General features: G+C 40.7%; 1 protein-coding gene across 4 annotated transcripts in view; it reads left to right on the top strand.

The window, feature by feature from the left end:
* Positions 1-16,999, top strand: part of cdc42bpa (CDC42 binding protein kinase alpha) — a 64,158-nt gene that overhangs the window by 29,646 nt on the left and 17,513 nt on the right. For all 4 annotated transcript variants that reach the window (XM_023953171.1, XM_023953169.1, XM_023953170.1 and 1 more), the window contains exons 2-6: positions 1,749-1,840; positions 5,468-5,551; positions 6,215-6,310; positions 7,820-7,968; positions 16,716-16,809. In XM_023953171.1, the coding sequence (XP_023808939.1) occupies positions 1,749-1,840; positions 5,468-5,551; positions 6,215-6,310; positions 7,820-7,968; positions 16,716-16,809 (515 nt within the window). The remainder of the gene's footprint in view (positions 1-1,748; positions 1,841-5,467; positions 5,552-6,214; positions 6,311-7,819; positions 7,969-16,715; positions 16,810-16,999) is intronic.

Here is a 16,999-nt window from a genome sequence, read left to right as displayed (position 1 = left end):
AAGCTGTGCCAAAACACGGCACACGCCGTTGGCCCAAAGGATCCTTTTGCCCCGTGGTCGTCACAGACCAAGCCCACTGTCTATGAGGGGAAAACTGAGTGGGAGAGATGTTTTAGCTATAAGTGACCTGTTTGTTATATTTCAGCAGGCATTTCCCTGCTTCACAGTGGGAGAATGTCCTCCTCTCAAACACTGATAGTTCTGTGTAATTGTTGCAGACAGACGGGTGTAAGGATTGCAGACAGGCCAGACTTGGACTTGAACTCTTGCTTTTTGACGGTCGTTCATTTTGCGAGAGCTAAAAAGGAGGTTTGTGTAGAACAGGGAGATTTTGTTCTTGCTCACTGAAAGAACTACTGTTTTTAGATGCCAACATTAGACATGAAATTAGATGTGTGCTATAACTGGATTATAATGGGACAAAAATTTAATTCACTTTTTTTGTGGTTTAAGAAAAATGTGATATCAACTTAACCAGTAAGATGACCTTGTTGAACTTACAGCCAATCCAGGTTGTTGAAGGCATGCTGGGATCATGTAAACCAGGAAGTGGCTGAATAGCTCAACTACAAATAAGGGAAATGCTGACTTTGTCAGCTGAGATTGAATCTGTCTGGCTTTGAGAGAAAATGTTGGCAACTCTTGCAGATCCCTCCCAAGTTCTTTTCCCATCAAGGAGCAGCAGGCGTAACTACGCTAAATGGTAGATGACTAATACTTATGTAGGGGTTTTATACCTTCTTCAAGACCCAAATTGCTTTAGTTATCCTTGTGCTATCCTAGGCACTTTAACGCTGGGAGTTGGGTCATCTAGACCCACTAGACAGTGCTCTGAACCTTTTTTCTTCAATGATTTGTGATCTTCATTGGTGTCCATGATTACATTAAATCTTTCCACCTTTATCCACCTTTTGTCATGGTAAGGAGAACACGTCAATGTAAGGGTGGGGTCATCTAAGATAGCACAAGGGTTATTCATTCATTGACACACATTCACACTAAAAGGTGGAAGACTTTCCACGCACCAGCACTAGACAGGCCACCGGAAGCAATGTGGGGTTCGATGTCCTGCTCAAGGACACTTGGATACATGGGCATGCAGATTGAGGAACCAAACTCGCGCTTCTAATTAAAAGTTGAGCGTCAGTTTATAAGATTATAAGAACAAGAAGTCCTTTTCTAGCCCCTCAGTGAGGAAATTGCATAACAATTGTTTGTTGATAATGTTTTACTGTGTTTTAATGGCTTACCATGGACTAAACACTACTAGAAGTCATATTGGGCTCACAGACAGATGCTTTTCTAATTATTGTAATTTTTTTTGTCGTCTTCTAGTCCATCCAAGAGGTATCGATGATTAAGCTAATAAATAGTAAGACTGTACTTGGAAAGCAAAACTTGGTCCAACTAATTCAACTAAATACAATCACTACATTCAGGTTCCTATTGATTTGAAAAAACAATTTGCTCCTCGTACCTTGTTTTACACCAAAACAATATTGATGTCTGGTGTAATTGATATCTGGGATGTTTAAATTTTAGGATGTGGCTGTTGGATTGTTTTTCAATAGTTACTGCATTTAGAAAAATATATCTGTATTTAAAGGCTATGCTAACTAACTTTTCTTGTGCTTCTTCTGCTAATGTTTTTGCCATCGATCTAGTGTTGGGTCTTTGAATGTTTTCAAAGCTTAGTGTTTTTATTTTATGAACTTGCCTAAAAACTAACATTTTCTTTCTCTCTGCAGCCAAACCATTCACCTCCAAAGTGAAGCAAATGCGCCTTCACAAAGAAGACTTTGAGATACTTAAGGTGATCGGACGAGGCGCCTTTGGAGAGGTAACTGTTGTTCTTGATCCAAACCGAAAACGATTCACAACTGTGCACTTGGTGTGCAATGGGGTTTCCAAATGCTGAAATCACCCTTAAGTGTATGTTTCAACTTCTTCTAACATTTTATAATATTTAGAATAAGTCTTAAGTATTTCTCTACTACTAACTAATCTACTAACCAACAACTAGATCTACTCAGTACTGCTCCACCTAGTTTTTGCCTTTTCATTTTGGTCAAAATATTGGATCCTTTTTATGGTGCCTGACTTTTTCTTTTGCGTTAATATTCTTCACTCTAAAGAAAATGCCCAAAAACAAAAAAGAGCACAATCTAAATAGTTTAAAAAAATGAAATAAAGTTCTACATACAGATAGTTTTCAGTCATTTCAATGCATTGAGCTATTGTTTACATCTACTGCTAGCAACCCAGCCTAGCTAACTCCAAGAGGTTCATTTGTGAGTTCAGCTTTGTTTATCTCAAGTAAGCAAAACAAAACAAAAAATAAGAAGAAAAATGTAAATATCACCCCATTTATCTTGCTCCATCACTCACTCCTCTCACATCAGTTGTTATATAAATATTTTAAGATGCTGCTGATTGCTGAGTGCTGCCAGCCTGTCCTCTACCCAAACGGAAAGATTCTTTGACCAGTGACATTTTACAAGGCTAGGAACTAAAGCCAGGTTGTATGGTAACAACATACAACCAAGATAACTACTGTCAAGGAAATGAAAATGAATCTCATTGAATCCCTAGACCAAACCAATGTATCTGTGTTACATATGTTGTCCGTATGTCAAGGCCATACTCATAAAGCTTTTGGTTTTTCCTGTTTACAGACCAAGCAGGTGTTCAAACGCCTAATCGTTCAGGATTTTGTATGCAGGACATCAGTATAGATTTTGACCACAATGGCAACTTTGCTGACCTTAATTCAGCTCGTCCTTGAAAATGAAAATATCTTAAGAACCAAGTATGGTTGATGGAAAAGCACTCCATCTGCTGCCAACTAGTGAGCTTGTGCACATTCTATCTCCTCCTGGTTTCCCTGCCTGCAGGCATCCACAGCAAACAGGTTTCTGTTGTTCCTGTCTTCTTTGTCTCGTCAGCCGCCCATTGGCTCTGCTATTTGCTGGACAGAACTCTGCTTCATGCCGGACAATCAGATTCGGTCTATAACGGATCTTCTTGGATCAGTATGCCTAGTTTGTAGAAGTCAATAATGTTGTTGGATTTGATGGTGAATTACTTTCTTCCACATTCCATCTGCAGTGCGTATAATGGGTCTGCCTCATGAGCATGACTCTACTTGCTTCACAAACAGAACTTTAGATATTTTCACTGCCACACAACCCATACGTTTTATTAAGAGTACCAGAGAACCTATTTTGGATGGATTTCAATGTTTTTGTTTCTTCAGTTTTCTCTTATATGAACACGTGCCTGAACGGGAGTTCAAAGGGTCACGTCACTGGGTTTCAGGTGATGATGTCAAACCTGGGGAATGCTGAAGGGACAGGTTATGTCCTCAGTCTTACATAACGTCAGTCAAAAACAACAACATAAAAGTGTGCAAAAATCAAGTCGTGAAATCAGTACAGGCGGGTGTTGATGGAAATGCTGCTTGGTACAAAGTGATGGATGGTTTGATGGCTGTAAGTGGGCGCACCTGCCAGCATGTAGTAACAGCACCAAATACTGACACGATGAGTTGCACTCCTGCAAGGAGTGTTTCATAAACCCATGTGAAGTCATGTGACCGTTGGCATTCCAGGTTTGTTTTTACTGTCGTCGGACGGCCCGTGAATGCTGCTACCTTGTCGGAATTTTCCAGTGCCGTTGCTTTAGCCAGCTGCACCTGCATACATTTGGCTTAACGGCAAGACGAAGGTGATCTATGGGTTATATTGTTCTGCCATGGAAATCCATTTGCAGCAGAAACAATAACACTTCTTGGTGCAATGCCTCACAACCCTTAAAAATAGTAAATCTTCTTTTACAGAGTTGGGATAACTATTTCCATTGAATTTAGAGATGCACTGTAAGAACCTCACAGTGCTTTCAGCAAGTCTGCTGTAGATCACAGCATGTTTCTTAGCACTGCCACCTGAAGACAGCAGAAGGTGCTGCAAACTGTTTCTTTTCAGGACAAGAAAAAAAAAACCTAACCTCAGGACTACTTGTTACTCATTTGAAGCTAAATGTGCACTTGGCACTTAACTCCTTAAACAAATACGTGGACACTTTTGGACACTGCTCCTGTTTATGACATATTTTTGACCCTCAGCTTATCCAGTTTCTTTGCAAAGCCAAGAATGGCCTGCTGTGCATCTGACTGTTCCAATAAACGGAAGTTGCGATGTAAAAAATCCACACTCTGTTCTGTTTGGGTCCTGAAAGTAGACACCAGATCAGAGAGGGCTAAGGAGGAGGTGAAGACAAGAGCTGTAGAGGGAGGAAAGGAGAGATGGAGGAAAAGAACAGACCAGGCCAAGATCAGTGTATTCCTCCATTCTCATGTCTTCAGCCTTTTTTTCTTCCTTTCCTCTGCTAAGGGATCATGGGGGGAAATCCAAACACTGCAGGAATGTTATCATTGTATTGCATTAGCAGCAGCACCCCCCCTCTGGCTTAATTTAATCGAGTGCAGACCCCTCTGTTTCATAACAGTTTCATTGCTCCTCTGGACTGGACTTTTTCTGTCCATATGCACATATGTAAATGCATGTGGTATTGTTATTTGGTCTATTATTATTGTGTTTGTGATCGGATGAAGTGACACGGAGGGTGATGAGTTCATGGAAGCACGTGCTGCCACTGTCTGCACACAGCAGTGTGTGTCGCAGCCGCTTATGCAGCTCCTTTTTTGGCTAAATGCAAAGCTGGAGCTGAGGGGGTCTGTCAGTCTTGTTTAACAATTACTAGTTTTGGTGGCAGAATGAAGCCTCATCTTAAGTTTTGGTGGCAAAAATGAAGCCTCATCATAAGTTTTGGTCCTTACCTTAGGAACAACCAAAAAGCCAGTGCAGGGGGACCTCAGGGTCCATAAGGGCCCATACCTAAATAGAAATCCGTTGAGATAAGAAGGCCAAAAACCATTGCAACATTTATAAACCATTAGAAGATTCACAAATCAGTCCTGAAATGTACATTCAGCCAATGCAGCAACTTTAAAACCAGTAAAATGTGTTCTTGCCTCCTGATCCTCCACAGAACTTGTGTTGCCAAGTTTTGATTTGATAGATTTTTAAGTAAATAATACTGTATATTGCTTACCTTTGACTTCGTGTCATTTTTTTGTTCAAAATAATCAGTTAATATTTCATATTGACTTCAAAGCCATTCATTGTTTTATGCTCCTTTTATGCTTCCTATCTTTTCAGCCATTTTCAGTTTTTTGTTCTACTTCCTATCCTTTCTGCTTGCCTTTTTATGGCTGTTTAGGTTCTTATCTTTATTAGCATAATTTACTCCTGTCTGTTTGGATGTTTGTGTAACTAATAAAACATGAAGGTTGATGAACAAAGTTAGCAAACAACTTTACTTCTCAAGAACCGAATAAATCTTTTGTTCTGTTTGATTTTTTTTAATCTGTTGGCCAACGTGTCATTAAATCTGTTCTCTGTTGCAGGTTGCTGTGGTAAAAGTGAAAAACACAGATAAAGTTTTCGCCATGAAGATCCTCAACAAATGGGAGATGTTGAAGCGAGCAGAGGTTGGTGGGATTCTGCAGAAGTTAGGAATTTTCTTATCTTCTAAATGAAAGAGAATAGTAATTAAGTTGGATGAATAGTCAAAAACAGAGGGAAAAGTCCCCACTGCAGGAGAAACTGCAACCCTCATCCACGCTCTGTCACATCAGGACTTTGCTGACAGGTTGTAGAAGGTGTCAGAGTCAGAGCAGCACGAGCTGCAGATGGATGTTTTCTTCATTGACGTCTTCCTGATAGTCTGACATTCCTGTCAGTCCCTCGGGTCCTTGGTCTTCACGCCTCGGACGTCATGGGGCCAAACTGCCCCTTGTTGTTTGTGTGTTCAAATGCCTGGACATGGGAAATGCTGCAGGATGAGCGTTAACACAGCCCCTACTACTTCCTTATAGTCTTGTATTTTATTTTGTATAGAGATTTTGCTTCAATCTTTTTTCTTAAATATACATATGTACGGCTATAAAGGCTGTTATAAACTAATTATATTTCCAGTCAGGAACAAAAATGATCAGGAAAACACTTTCTTTTCTGGCAAAAGTGCATTATGTCATATCTCCTCCATGAAATAATTGAGCAGGCGTGATTTCAGAACTGCAAGGTTCATGTTTTCTGAAGTTGTTGTTTTTTGTGCGCCTTTTGGGATTGTCTAATGTCTTGTTCTCCTCCAGACTGCGTGTTTTCGGGAGGAGCGAGACGTGCTGGTAAACGGAGACTGCCAGTGGATCACCACCCTGCACTACGCCTTCCAGGATGACAATAATCTGGTAACACAGGAATCTTTCGTTCTGTAGCCTCTTATTGTCGCATCACCTCAACTATTTTATTTAAGGATTAGAATTCACACAAAATGCTGCTAATATTAGATAAGCAATTTTATTTTGCAAGTGTTAATGCAAACAAATGTGGGAGTTTTTCATTGTACAGCCGGTGCCGGTCCGTGGGACAAATGGTATCGGGCCAAGAGGAAAAAAAACATGACCTACATTTTCTCCGTTTTACTTATAATCTGATTCTAAAGGAAGTTTTATTTTGAAAAACTACTGCATTCTCTCCACCACATCTGACTCATTCTTGACGCATGTCAAGTAGCTCAATCATGTGTTAAAATACATCATTTAAGTTTTTAAAGTGGCTGCGCCAACCACTAAACTGAGACCCCAAGTTAGCAAAGTTAACAAAAACAAATGTATTTGGAAAGGTTTGTTTCAAAGAAAAGAGCCAGTGAGGAAATGGAAGAAGACAAAAACCAGGAGTCTAAAGTGGAGTGGAGTGGAGGCTAAAATAAATGTAAAACAAAAAACTTTAAAACTCAGATGCCACTTCAGCTTTGTACAGGCTGGTCCTTGAAAATATTGTCCGGCATAACACCAGTCTGTGCCCTGAAAAAGGTTGGGGACCGTTGGTGTGTTGGATGTATTTTGTAGGATGTAGTTTGCTCATTAAAGTTTAAATCAGTTTAAATTCTGCACTTTATTTGCTTTTGTAAATCTTCTCTCTGTTTTTTTCCCAGTATCTTGCTTTTGCAACAATGTAGCAGCTGCTGGTCCTTCTCTACAGCAGTTCTGTAAATACAAGGACAAATTTAAATACAGCTAGGTTTTGGCACTTTTAAGTTGCGTGTTGTTGTGCTATAATTTAATTTTGTGCCTTTGTTTTGGTATATTGTTGAGCTGTTGGTAGCATTGCCCCTAATCGTTCAGAGGTTCAGAGCGCCTGAACCTTTGAAGGATCTCTGCCAGAATCTGACCAGCACAGTCTCTTGTTGACTCAAAATCCAACATAATAATTGAACGGGAGAAAATGAAGCAACAGAGACACAGACACTGTGTGAAAAACCGTAGAGTTTGGAGTTGGGTGGAGGTTTGTAAGGGAAGCTCTGTCTGGCATGAATGGCGGCTGCTGGAGGCGGTCGCTTTCCCTTTAACCTGATATCTCGTCTCTGCGTGACCCCCAAGTTCAAATGCCTCGACTGTTTGTCATTCCATTACTAGCATTCACACAACAAGTGCTGGACACTCCCCAAGGCCTTAAGCCTCTGCGCGGTCATTTATTTTTAGAGAAATCCTGAAAAGTAAAACGTTTTTTGGAGCCGGTGTTGCCTCTGTGATCATGAGAGAAAAAAGTCAAAGAAATGATGGAGCAACAACAGCTGGTTTAACTTCTTTCTGTAAATTTGTTTAATGTTTTTATTTGATTAAGACCTTCCTGTGTTACTAAAGCACTCTGTAATTTCTCCACATTTAGTGAGGTTTTTGTGTTTCCTGTGTCTCCAGTACCTGGTTATGGACTACTACGTGGGCGGGGACCTGCTGACTCTCCTCAGCAAGTTTGAGGACCGTTTGCCTGAAGATATGGCCAAGTTCTACCTTGCTGAAATGGTGTTGGCCATTGATTCTGTCCACCAGCTACACTACGTCCACAGGTGAGGCCCTGCAAGACTGTGTGTGTGTGTGAGTGCGTCTGTGATGAAAACTCTTCAGGTGAAAAGTTCACAGAGACAAGACTCATGATTCTTCATTTTGAGAAAATGCACATTTCCTGTTCCTGCGAGATTTGATTTAATCCAGTTTAATGATGCTGCAGAAGCTTGATGAAAACTAAAGAGTTTGGAGTCTGTGTTAGGATGCTTTAGTGGTTGTATATTTAACTCTCAATACCAGATGGTTAAGTTTGTCAAAGATCAATCATTTGATAAGAAATATGATTAAATTAAACTAGAAATGGAATGAAAGTTAAATAAAACAGGATTTTATATATATATATATATATATATATATATATATATATATATATATATATATATATATATATATATATATATACATACATACATACACACACACACACACACACACACACACACACACACACACACACACACACACACATATATCTGCCTGGCTTTATAAATATAAAATGATTTTGAATTCTAAAGTCACAGTTTTCTTAATGTTGACATCAGAAATTTCTTCGGAAGGCTTTTACGTATGAGCAGTCTCCAGGGACTCATTTTGTCGCTCCCTAAAGATTCCTGAGCTGCTATCACTTGCTTCGTTTACACGCTCGATCTGGCGTTAAATCTGGCGTGCACAGTTTTGCAGTGATCTGGTTTGTATGTATGAAGGTAGGAATGTCTGATGTGACATGAGAGGGTGCGGTAGATGGTTGAATGGAAACCTGTAGTGCAGTCTAACACATGTTTGCATCAAATGTCCTCATAAGCAGCTCTTTGGAAGGTTCTGATAAATCTGCTTAAGTGTTGTTGTGCAGAAAATGTGTGCATTAAGTTCTGTGACCACATTTTGGCAAGAAATAAAACTAAAATTTGTTATGTCTTAATTTTACTGATATTAAGGGGAGAAAATAAGTTTAGTGTTTGCTAATCATCTGAAATGAAGAAAAAAAGGACAGGCAGTAAATGTGTGTTCAGTCGAGTCATACAGCTGCGTCTTACTGGTCATAAGCTGAAGTTCTTTCTCCGCACTCCTCAACCAAACTACCTAAGTGCACATCAGTCACAGACACAGCCTGGGAAACTGCTACTCTTGCTGACGTAGACGCTCAAAGAATTTTTCAGCCAACTGAAGATGCCCTTGGGAGCAGGATATGGGGCTCTTCCAGACAGGAAGTAGTCACATCGGCATTCTAGCGTAATTACAGCGTGGCTTTCGCCGGGGGGGCCGGTCCCAGCCAAAGCAACACCAGCATGATGAATAGAGAGGAAGAGAAGGGAGGGTCAGAAAGAGGCTAAAATAAAGCTGCCTGGTATTTAGGGTGTGTCTGCACTTTTCTCTGATCTGAAATGCTGAGAACTGAGATGTATATACATGTATACATGGATGTATGCAAAGAGCAAGGGGGGTGGGGGTAACAGCAAGGAGCCACTAATTGTATGGTGTTATGTGGGGTGGGGGGCAGAAAGTGGATGGAGAGAAAAAGGGACTTTGGCGTTTCTCATTTGGTCCCCATGTGGACACTTTGGGACAGTAATGAGGGGTTTGGGAGGTGTGTGGGTGGGGGTGTGGTGCTGTTACCTTCCCCCCATGTTTGCACCAACCCCTCACCCCTCCTTTGCACGCATGCACACTTGTCGGAGGCTCTTTTGCTTGCTTTGTAATGGGTGGAGCCAGCCTGGCAGGTCCCCTGAGGAGGGTGTGAGCCGTCTGCTTGTCCCGTTTAATGTGAAGTGTGTTTGTGAGTTTGTTTTCTGCGGCTTTGCCGTGCTTGTCATTCCTAAAAATACAAAAAGAGGCAATTTTAGGTTTACGAAGTCCTTTTATAAAACCTTTTTCTTCTCTTGAAAGTTGAAATCTGCTCACATGATGTGACTTTTCGACTATAAAAAGCAAATGTCGTAGCTGTGAACCAGGAAGTGTTTCCTCAGGAAGAAACTAAGAACAGCAGCTAGCAAAGAGCTCACTCAAAGAGTAAACCATCAGGTCCCATCCTCCTCTGTTTTTAAAGACCCATTCCAATGGAAACTGTGGTTTTGATGTTTTTTAAAGTCCCACTTCTATTTTTTTCTATTATAAAATCATTCCAAGGGGTCTTTTCTTTGTGATTATGCAGTTTTTAGCTAAAATAAAAAAAAAACTCTTGTTGTTTTAAAGACATTTTCTGCAGAGCTGCTGAAGCTACGTTTTTTTGGTTGTGGATGAGACTGTTTGCTGCATGGCTTCAGTATTATTCGCCATTTCTGTTGAATCAGTAATGTCAGGTTGGGGGTGTGAGGGCCTGTAAGCTAGCAGTAGAATGTGTAAATGGAGATCTCTCAACAATTAAAAAGGGGGGCGGAGTTGTTTCGTACCAACTGTCCCGCCCACAAATCGGAATAAAATTTCTAATGAACTACTGCCACTCTGCAGAAACTATGTTCTAGACTACCATGCAGGTTTTTTTTATTTAGGCTAAAACCCACATAATCATAATGAAAAGGCCAGTGGGAACACTTTTACAATAGATCAAAATATGAAGAGTGGAACTTTAACCATCAACCAAACTGTTTGCAGGGAAGATGTTGTAGCTGGGCTGCCGGGGTTCGTTAGATTGATTTTTAGCCAAAATGCTTACCACTGAAAATGAATTCTTTTAACCCTGTTGACACTGATGAAGTTGAAAAGAGACCAGATGAAAGAGCCGAGGAGCCCCGAGGTCAGCCTTCTGTCCCCTTCAGCTGAGTCCCATGGGAGACAGCATGTGTGAGTCAGATGTAGGAGGGCTGTGTGTGTGTGTGTATGTGTATGTGTGTGTGTGTGTTCATTTATTCAGTGGTCAGTGATCTGCTTGGCCTCCCAGAGGATCCCGACAAGTGTTTCAATAGGCAAAGCCAGCATGGCTTTGTACTGCCTTATCCCACATCTGTGCATCCATAGACTTGGTGTATTTTTTTGTGTGTGTGTCCTAAAGAGAAGGAAATGCTCACATTAATATAGTCTGCATACAGTTGACAAGCTGTACTGGGATTTGCAGCAGACAGTTGTGCGATTTGTGCGCTCATGTGTGCTCCATTGATTTCAGCCTTTTGTTTGGTTCTCTATTGATCAGACCCATGCGCTTCCTCAGAACCCACTAATCATCCGGAAATCATTACACATCCAAAGACCTTCACCTACATTAGCTATCTAGCCATCTTCAGTTAATGATGTGAGGAATAGCCAGAGTTTGTCTTTTTATTAAAGATCCCCTCAAAGGAAAACTTTGTTTTTGGTATTTTTAACATATTGAGGCATTTTTCTCATGATTTTTTTCTGAAAATGAAGGTCAAAACTGCATTTCTGAGTATTGCCTCATTCAAATCATGGTGACAAAAAATCCCATGTGAAAAAAAAAACTATTTGTTACGTAGAAAATATGCTGGACGGGCCACAAGCTCTCTGCTCCACTCTATTCTGATACATCCACTTATAGACGAGTCTTTTTTCCCCCGTCTGAGCTGGCAACGGGGTCAAAACTGCACAGCTGGATAGTTCCAATATTACTCACCATGTATGTTCCACCGGTAATGGTAGGTTGGGGGTGTGAAGGGGGCTGTAAGCTAGCTGGAGAGCATTTAAACAGAGAGCTATCTGTAATGGGAAGGGTAAGGGGGACAGGGTTGCTCAGTGCCAGCAGTCCTCCCCACTACTTGGAGGTGAATTTCTAATGAACTACCATGTCCTAGAAAACAACAGTTATTTTATTTTTTATTTTGTCTGAAAATGACAGTCATAATTACCTTAAAAGACCACTGGGATCGGAGTGGGATTTTAACATCCAGCCTCATCCGTTGCTGTTTTCGGTACTTTTGTCCAAATACCACCCTTTAATCTGACTTTACCTAGTGGTCTATAGTAAGAATTATTTAAATAATTTAGCAACAAACGGCTAATTCACTAGTATCAATCCCAGGTCACGAAAAGGATCCATCTCGTCTCCTTTTAGCGACACAAGTGAATCAAATCAATAAGATGTGAATTATATCCCTTTTTTCCCCAACTGAATCACTACAATTTAAACCAGGACTGACATAAATACATAGAATATATTGGTTTGAGTGTTTGGTTTTTAGGGTTGAGTTTTTTATTTTGTGTGAAGCCAGAGACTGCAGGTCATCCTCACTATTGTGCAGCTCTTCATCAGAGCCATGTGGACGCATGTTGCCTTTGCTGTCTCCACGGTTGCAGTTGTGTTTTGGGAGGCGGGACCCAGATGGCCCTCGCAGATGGAGGCCGTGGTCTTAAAAGAGATTACCCTCCTCTATTCTGGCTCCTTAAGACTGCCATAGCCCAATTAGCTCGCTAACTAGCCTAGCATTAGCATAGCATTATTGGCTTGATCAGGAGGTTGCCGCCCCCGTGATCAGGTTAGGTTAATCATCCAGAAGCGAAGCGTGCCGCTCAAGAGGACGGTGGGAACCGTGGATTGGTGCCCAGAAGAGGGAGAGGAAGAGCCGGAAGCAGGCAGGAGCTTTGCAGAGCTCTAAGTGGTTTATCAGCAGCCGAATCCCCAAGCTCCTCACATGAAGCGAGACGCCGGGTCAACCCATGCTGTTTGCTCTTTGGCACTGCAGAAATCTGGAACGGATTAAGGCCCTCGAGGAGCCGCGGCAGCACCTGCACGCATCCGTGCACACAGACACCCCTCCCCCCGCGTGGGAGGCCACCATTACCGCTGTCATTCATAATTTGTTGCGTCTACACTTCCAGTCATCCAGACTTAGACAGATCCTGGGTATGATTGGTGTTGAGATGATCTTTATAAACACCAACGTAATGCTTTTATCACATCTGTGCTGCAAAGGGGAAAGTTGACCCTGGAAGGGTCATGAGGGCGCTCAGGCTTTTTTTTAGTTTTCAAAGGTTAAGCAGAAGTTGACAGACCTTCAGGTTTAGACTGAAGCTTGTTGTCTAATGAAACAAAGCTGCATTTTCTTCCCAAAATGCTCTTCTTCTTTTGTTGACATTTAAATTTTCACACACTTTGAAGCTGTTTTCATGGATTTAAAAGACTAACCTCTTTGACTTAAAAAATGCTAATACACTTTTCATTCATAAGTTTTTGGTAGACAAAAGCATCCATATATAGTTCATTCATCCATTGTCATTTTAAACCACTTATTTTATCGTAGGTGATGAGCATTTGCAATCAGCACAGATGTACTTTTCAACTATTTCATTTTTTTTCAATCAGATTGATGAATTATTTAAACGATTTAGGCTAACAAACAAAAATAGGATTTACATTGACCATTTAAGTCCCCTCCCCACAAAAAACCCTTATATTATCAGAAAGAGGATTTGTAAATCCACAGTGAAATGTTTTACATCACAAAGATCGATTATTTTCAAAGGTTTTTCTGGTGTTTTTGTCCAAAATAAAATTAAAAGGAAACTATATAGCTAGAGAATGATGGACTTTTCTGAACAAGTTAAAAAAAAACTGGAGTTTGTTCAACTGTGATGTGGAGTGTAAATGTCCAGCAGACAATAAAAGCACCATATAAGTGCAGTCTTTTATCATTTAGGACGGTCCTTAAAAGCACTTCCTGTCAGTCGCTCTCCCATGGAAAGCTGGGGTTGCTCCAGGCTTTGCTGGAACGATCGATCCATTTTAAAAACCTTTTTTATCCTAACAGTTTTGTATAAACGAGACTGAAAAAAAAGAAATATACATTTTTGGGATCTCCATTTAAAAAAATCTACATGTTTAAATACCATAAATGGTAACCTTACTATCATCCATAATTTATAGGCTATTGAAGCCCCTGAAGAGGTGAGATGGGTACACCCCGCCCCCATTTCCAGCCTCATAAAGAAGGACATTAGCCCGACTTGAAGATGACAGTGAGCTTCACATGTGGCTTTGAACAGACCTCTGGCTGGGACGGAAACATGAAAGACTTTCAAAGCCCCGTGTGTGTGTTACTGCTCTTTAAAGACGGAGAGGGGAAACGTCTCCACGCCGCCATGTGCAGTTTATTATTTATTATTCCTCGCATGTTAGTGGAATAAAACAGGAACAAAAACCACAAATGAAGGGGAGGGGGCTAAAACATTTACTGTGGTTTTATCAGCTGGAAAATACGCTGTTATCTCGTGGATGAATGTTTGCTGGGAGAGACACTGGACTTTATTGTAGAGTCGATGTAACGGGTGCTATAACTTTTATTACAAGCTACGTCTGAGGTTTGTCTGAAGCCTGTCCATAAATGGCTGATTCATTCAAACTACATATACAGTCTTTGAAAAATGTGGTATTTCTAACAATATGCCCCCCCAGAACTATTTTACACACAAAATATAGACTGCTTGGAAGGAGTTTAGTGGGATTTTGTGTTCGTTTTTTTTTTTTTTTTGCAGGAAGGAGACATGCTAATTGGAAAAAAAATATTGGTGTTTGTTTGAAGACCCACTTTGATCATCGTTGGATCCATTTTCAATGCGGCACCAGTGGTCTCTGAGTTATGATTATACAGGTTTTAGGTTTTCTAGAACATAGTTTCTGCAGAGCAGCAGTAGTTTGTTAAAAATACACCTTTGAATTGTGGGCGGGACCAATATCCCCTTTTCCCCCGAGAGCTCTCTAGGTCTACGCTCTCTCCCTGTAGCTTACAGCCCCTCACACCCTCTAGCCAACATTACCGCTTCAGTTCATGTCTTTTTTGTATTTTTATTCATTGGGTTATCTTTCTGATCTGATCCAATGTGCAGTTTTGGATTCCAGCGATAAAGCAACACATATCAAACTTTTTTTTGTCAGCAGCTGCATAAATCAAAATCATTAACAATAATGTTTTTATTGTCCCCCCCAAAATATCTGAGAAACAGATGTTCTAGTGATTTGTGGAACTTTTTTTGTTCTTTATAACTCGGCCTACACTAGTTTCTTCTTACATTTGGAATTTGATGTATAGACAAATGGATTTAGATATTTTTTTTTGTAAAAGAACAATAAAACACATTCAAACTTAGTTCTAGTCTATCTCTGATGTTTTTGAGTTTTTTTTACTCCCTTTTTTCTCCGTCTCATCTGTTTTTTCATTTTCTTTTCCAACCTTCATTTCTTTTCCTTTTATGGATCATGCTTTTGTTTCAAATGGTGATGGTAATCTTCATCACATCAACATGTTTTCCTTTTTCATTACAAGTCCTGAAGTCTAAAATGAGTTGGGGTTAAATAAAAGACCTTGCATTTATTATAAAGCTTAAGACTTTTTCTAGTCTTTTTCTCTCTGTTGCCTTTCTTAGTTTTACTCTTCTGCTGTTTTTAAGCACATTGCCTACCTGGTAACTGAGGCATGTCTGTATCAATAAGATCACATGCTGACGAGGTTCAGCCCCCAAAGGAAATTCAGCGGAATGGTCAGATGAGGACAGATGCTATTTTTAGTCAGGATGAAGGAACACTGCAAACTCTGAGGTTCGGTCAAGTTTTTCACAATAAAATTCCATCTTTAAGCCTTCCTAGCTGTCGAAGACACACATCTCCTCGAGGTTTGGGCTTCCAGGAAACACCCAAAGCTCCGTGTTTGACGGCAGCACCTGTCAGTGACCACCTGCTCAACATCCCGGGAGACTTTCCACACCTCACTGCCCTCAGGACAAATTCCTGACGTCCTGTGGGAGCTGACAGGAAGCACATGGAGCTCTGAATAATCTAAACCTCACTCAGAGATGCTTGTGGGATTAGGGGAATATTTTATTTGGGGGTTGAGCGTAACAGAGGTCAATTAGAAAAGGCTTTTATGTAACAGTCCATGACTGTGCAAAAATGCAGTTACCAAAGTACTGCCATAGTATATATTTATTCAATTTGAAAGGTTTTGGAAAATTATTACGTTAATTATAGTAAGTTAATGGGTAATTTAATGTTTTGTATTTTTTTTAAGTTGAAAAGTTTTATTCCCACCCACTTTTCCATGAGTCTATGTTTTTCTAATGTTTTTTATAATTATAGAGGGATAAAAAAGCGAAGAAAATACCACTAACATAGAAGGCATAATGATAAACGCCCAATTTGGCTTCCATAGTTGTGATATTGGATGTTTGTTTGTTTTTAAGAGGAAAGGTTTCTATGGGATCATATTTACTTTGAAGAGAACTTTTCCATCCTAAGTAATGATAATAATCTTGATTTGAAACATGATATTCAAAGTTTTGAAATCTTCTCCATCTTTGAAATTAAAATCAATGCTCTCAAAGCCCACAAAACTTCTCGTTTTTGGGGGATTTCTCAAACAAAAATCTTCCTGTCGGTAAAAAGCTGAAGAGTTTGTCCCTGCAGCCCTAGGCCGCCGGCGGCGACGGCGGCGGTAACGCAGAACACATGCAGGGCCAGAAGCCCCCAGCGGCCTCCGTCAGTTCATCTGTAGAGGAATGTGTTCGTTGGGAGCATCCCCCTCCTTCCTCCTAACCTTCAGGAATCCCATAGGAAAAAGGAATGAAGGGAGTACGTCTCCTTCAGGACACGGGGGGGAGATATTTGTGTGCCTCCTCAGAATTCACATTTGTGTATGGAAACAATAAAATGTAGGGCTAATTCCCACGAGGGGGGTGCCACTCTTTTCCCTCTTTGTTCTTTTTTTGTGATCAATTTAAAACTGACAATTATGAATTGAGCCCAAGATGTATCTAAAACATGAAGCTTTCTGAGTTTCTCCTCTTTCTGCCTCCTCTCCTGTGCCTCCTTCAGGGACATCAAGCCGGACAACATTCTGCTGGATAAGAAGGGTCACATCCGCCTGGCAGACTTCGGCTCCTGCCTTAAACTCATGGAGGACGGAACTGTAAGTTTTTACCACTCTGCTGCCACTGCTGCTCGCTCGAGTCCAAAGCAAACATACCAGAGTTTTACGAACCCTTTTGTTCACCCCCCCCACGCACACACACACAGCTGTCCCCTGAGGGGTGTGCGGTTCTGCTGCTCGCCTTGCAGATTGTGATTCCGATAGTTTTGCGGTATGAAATGAAAATGAC

The sequence above is a fragment of the Oryzias latipes genome, chromosome 24 (assembly GCF_002234675.1).
Source record: "Oryzias latipes chromosome 24, ASM223467v1".
Classification (NCBI taxonomy): domain Eukaryota; kingdom Metazoa; phylum Chordata; class Actinopteri; order Beloniformes; family Adrianichthyidae; genus Oryzias; species Oryzias latipes.
The sequence above is the reverse complement of the archived record's forward strand: the minus strand, read 5'-3'. Positions and strand labels throughout refer to the sequence as shown.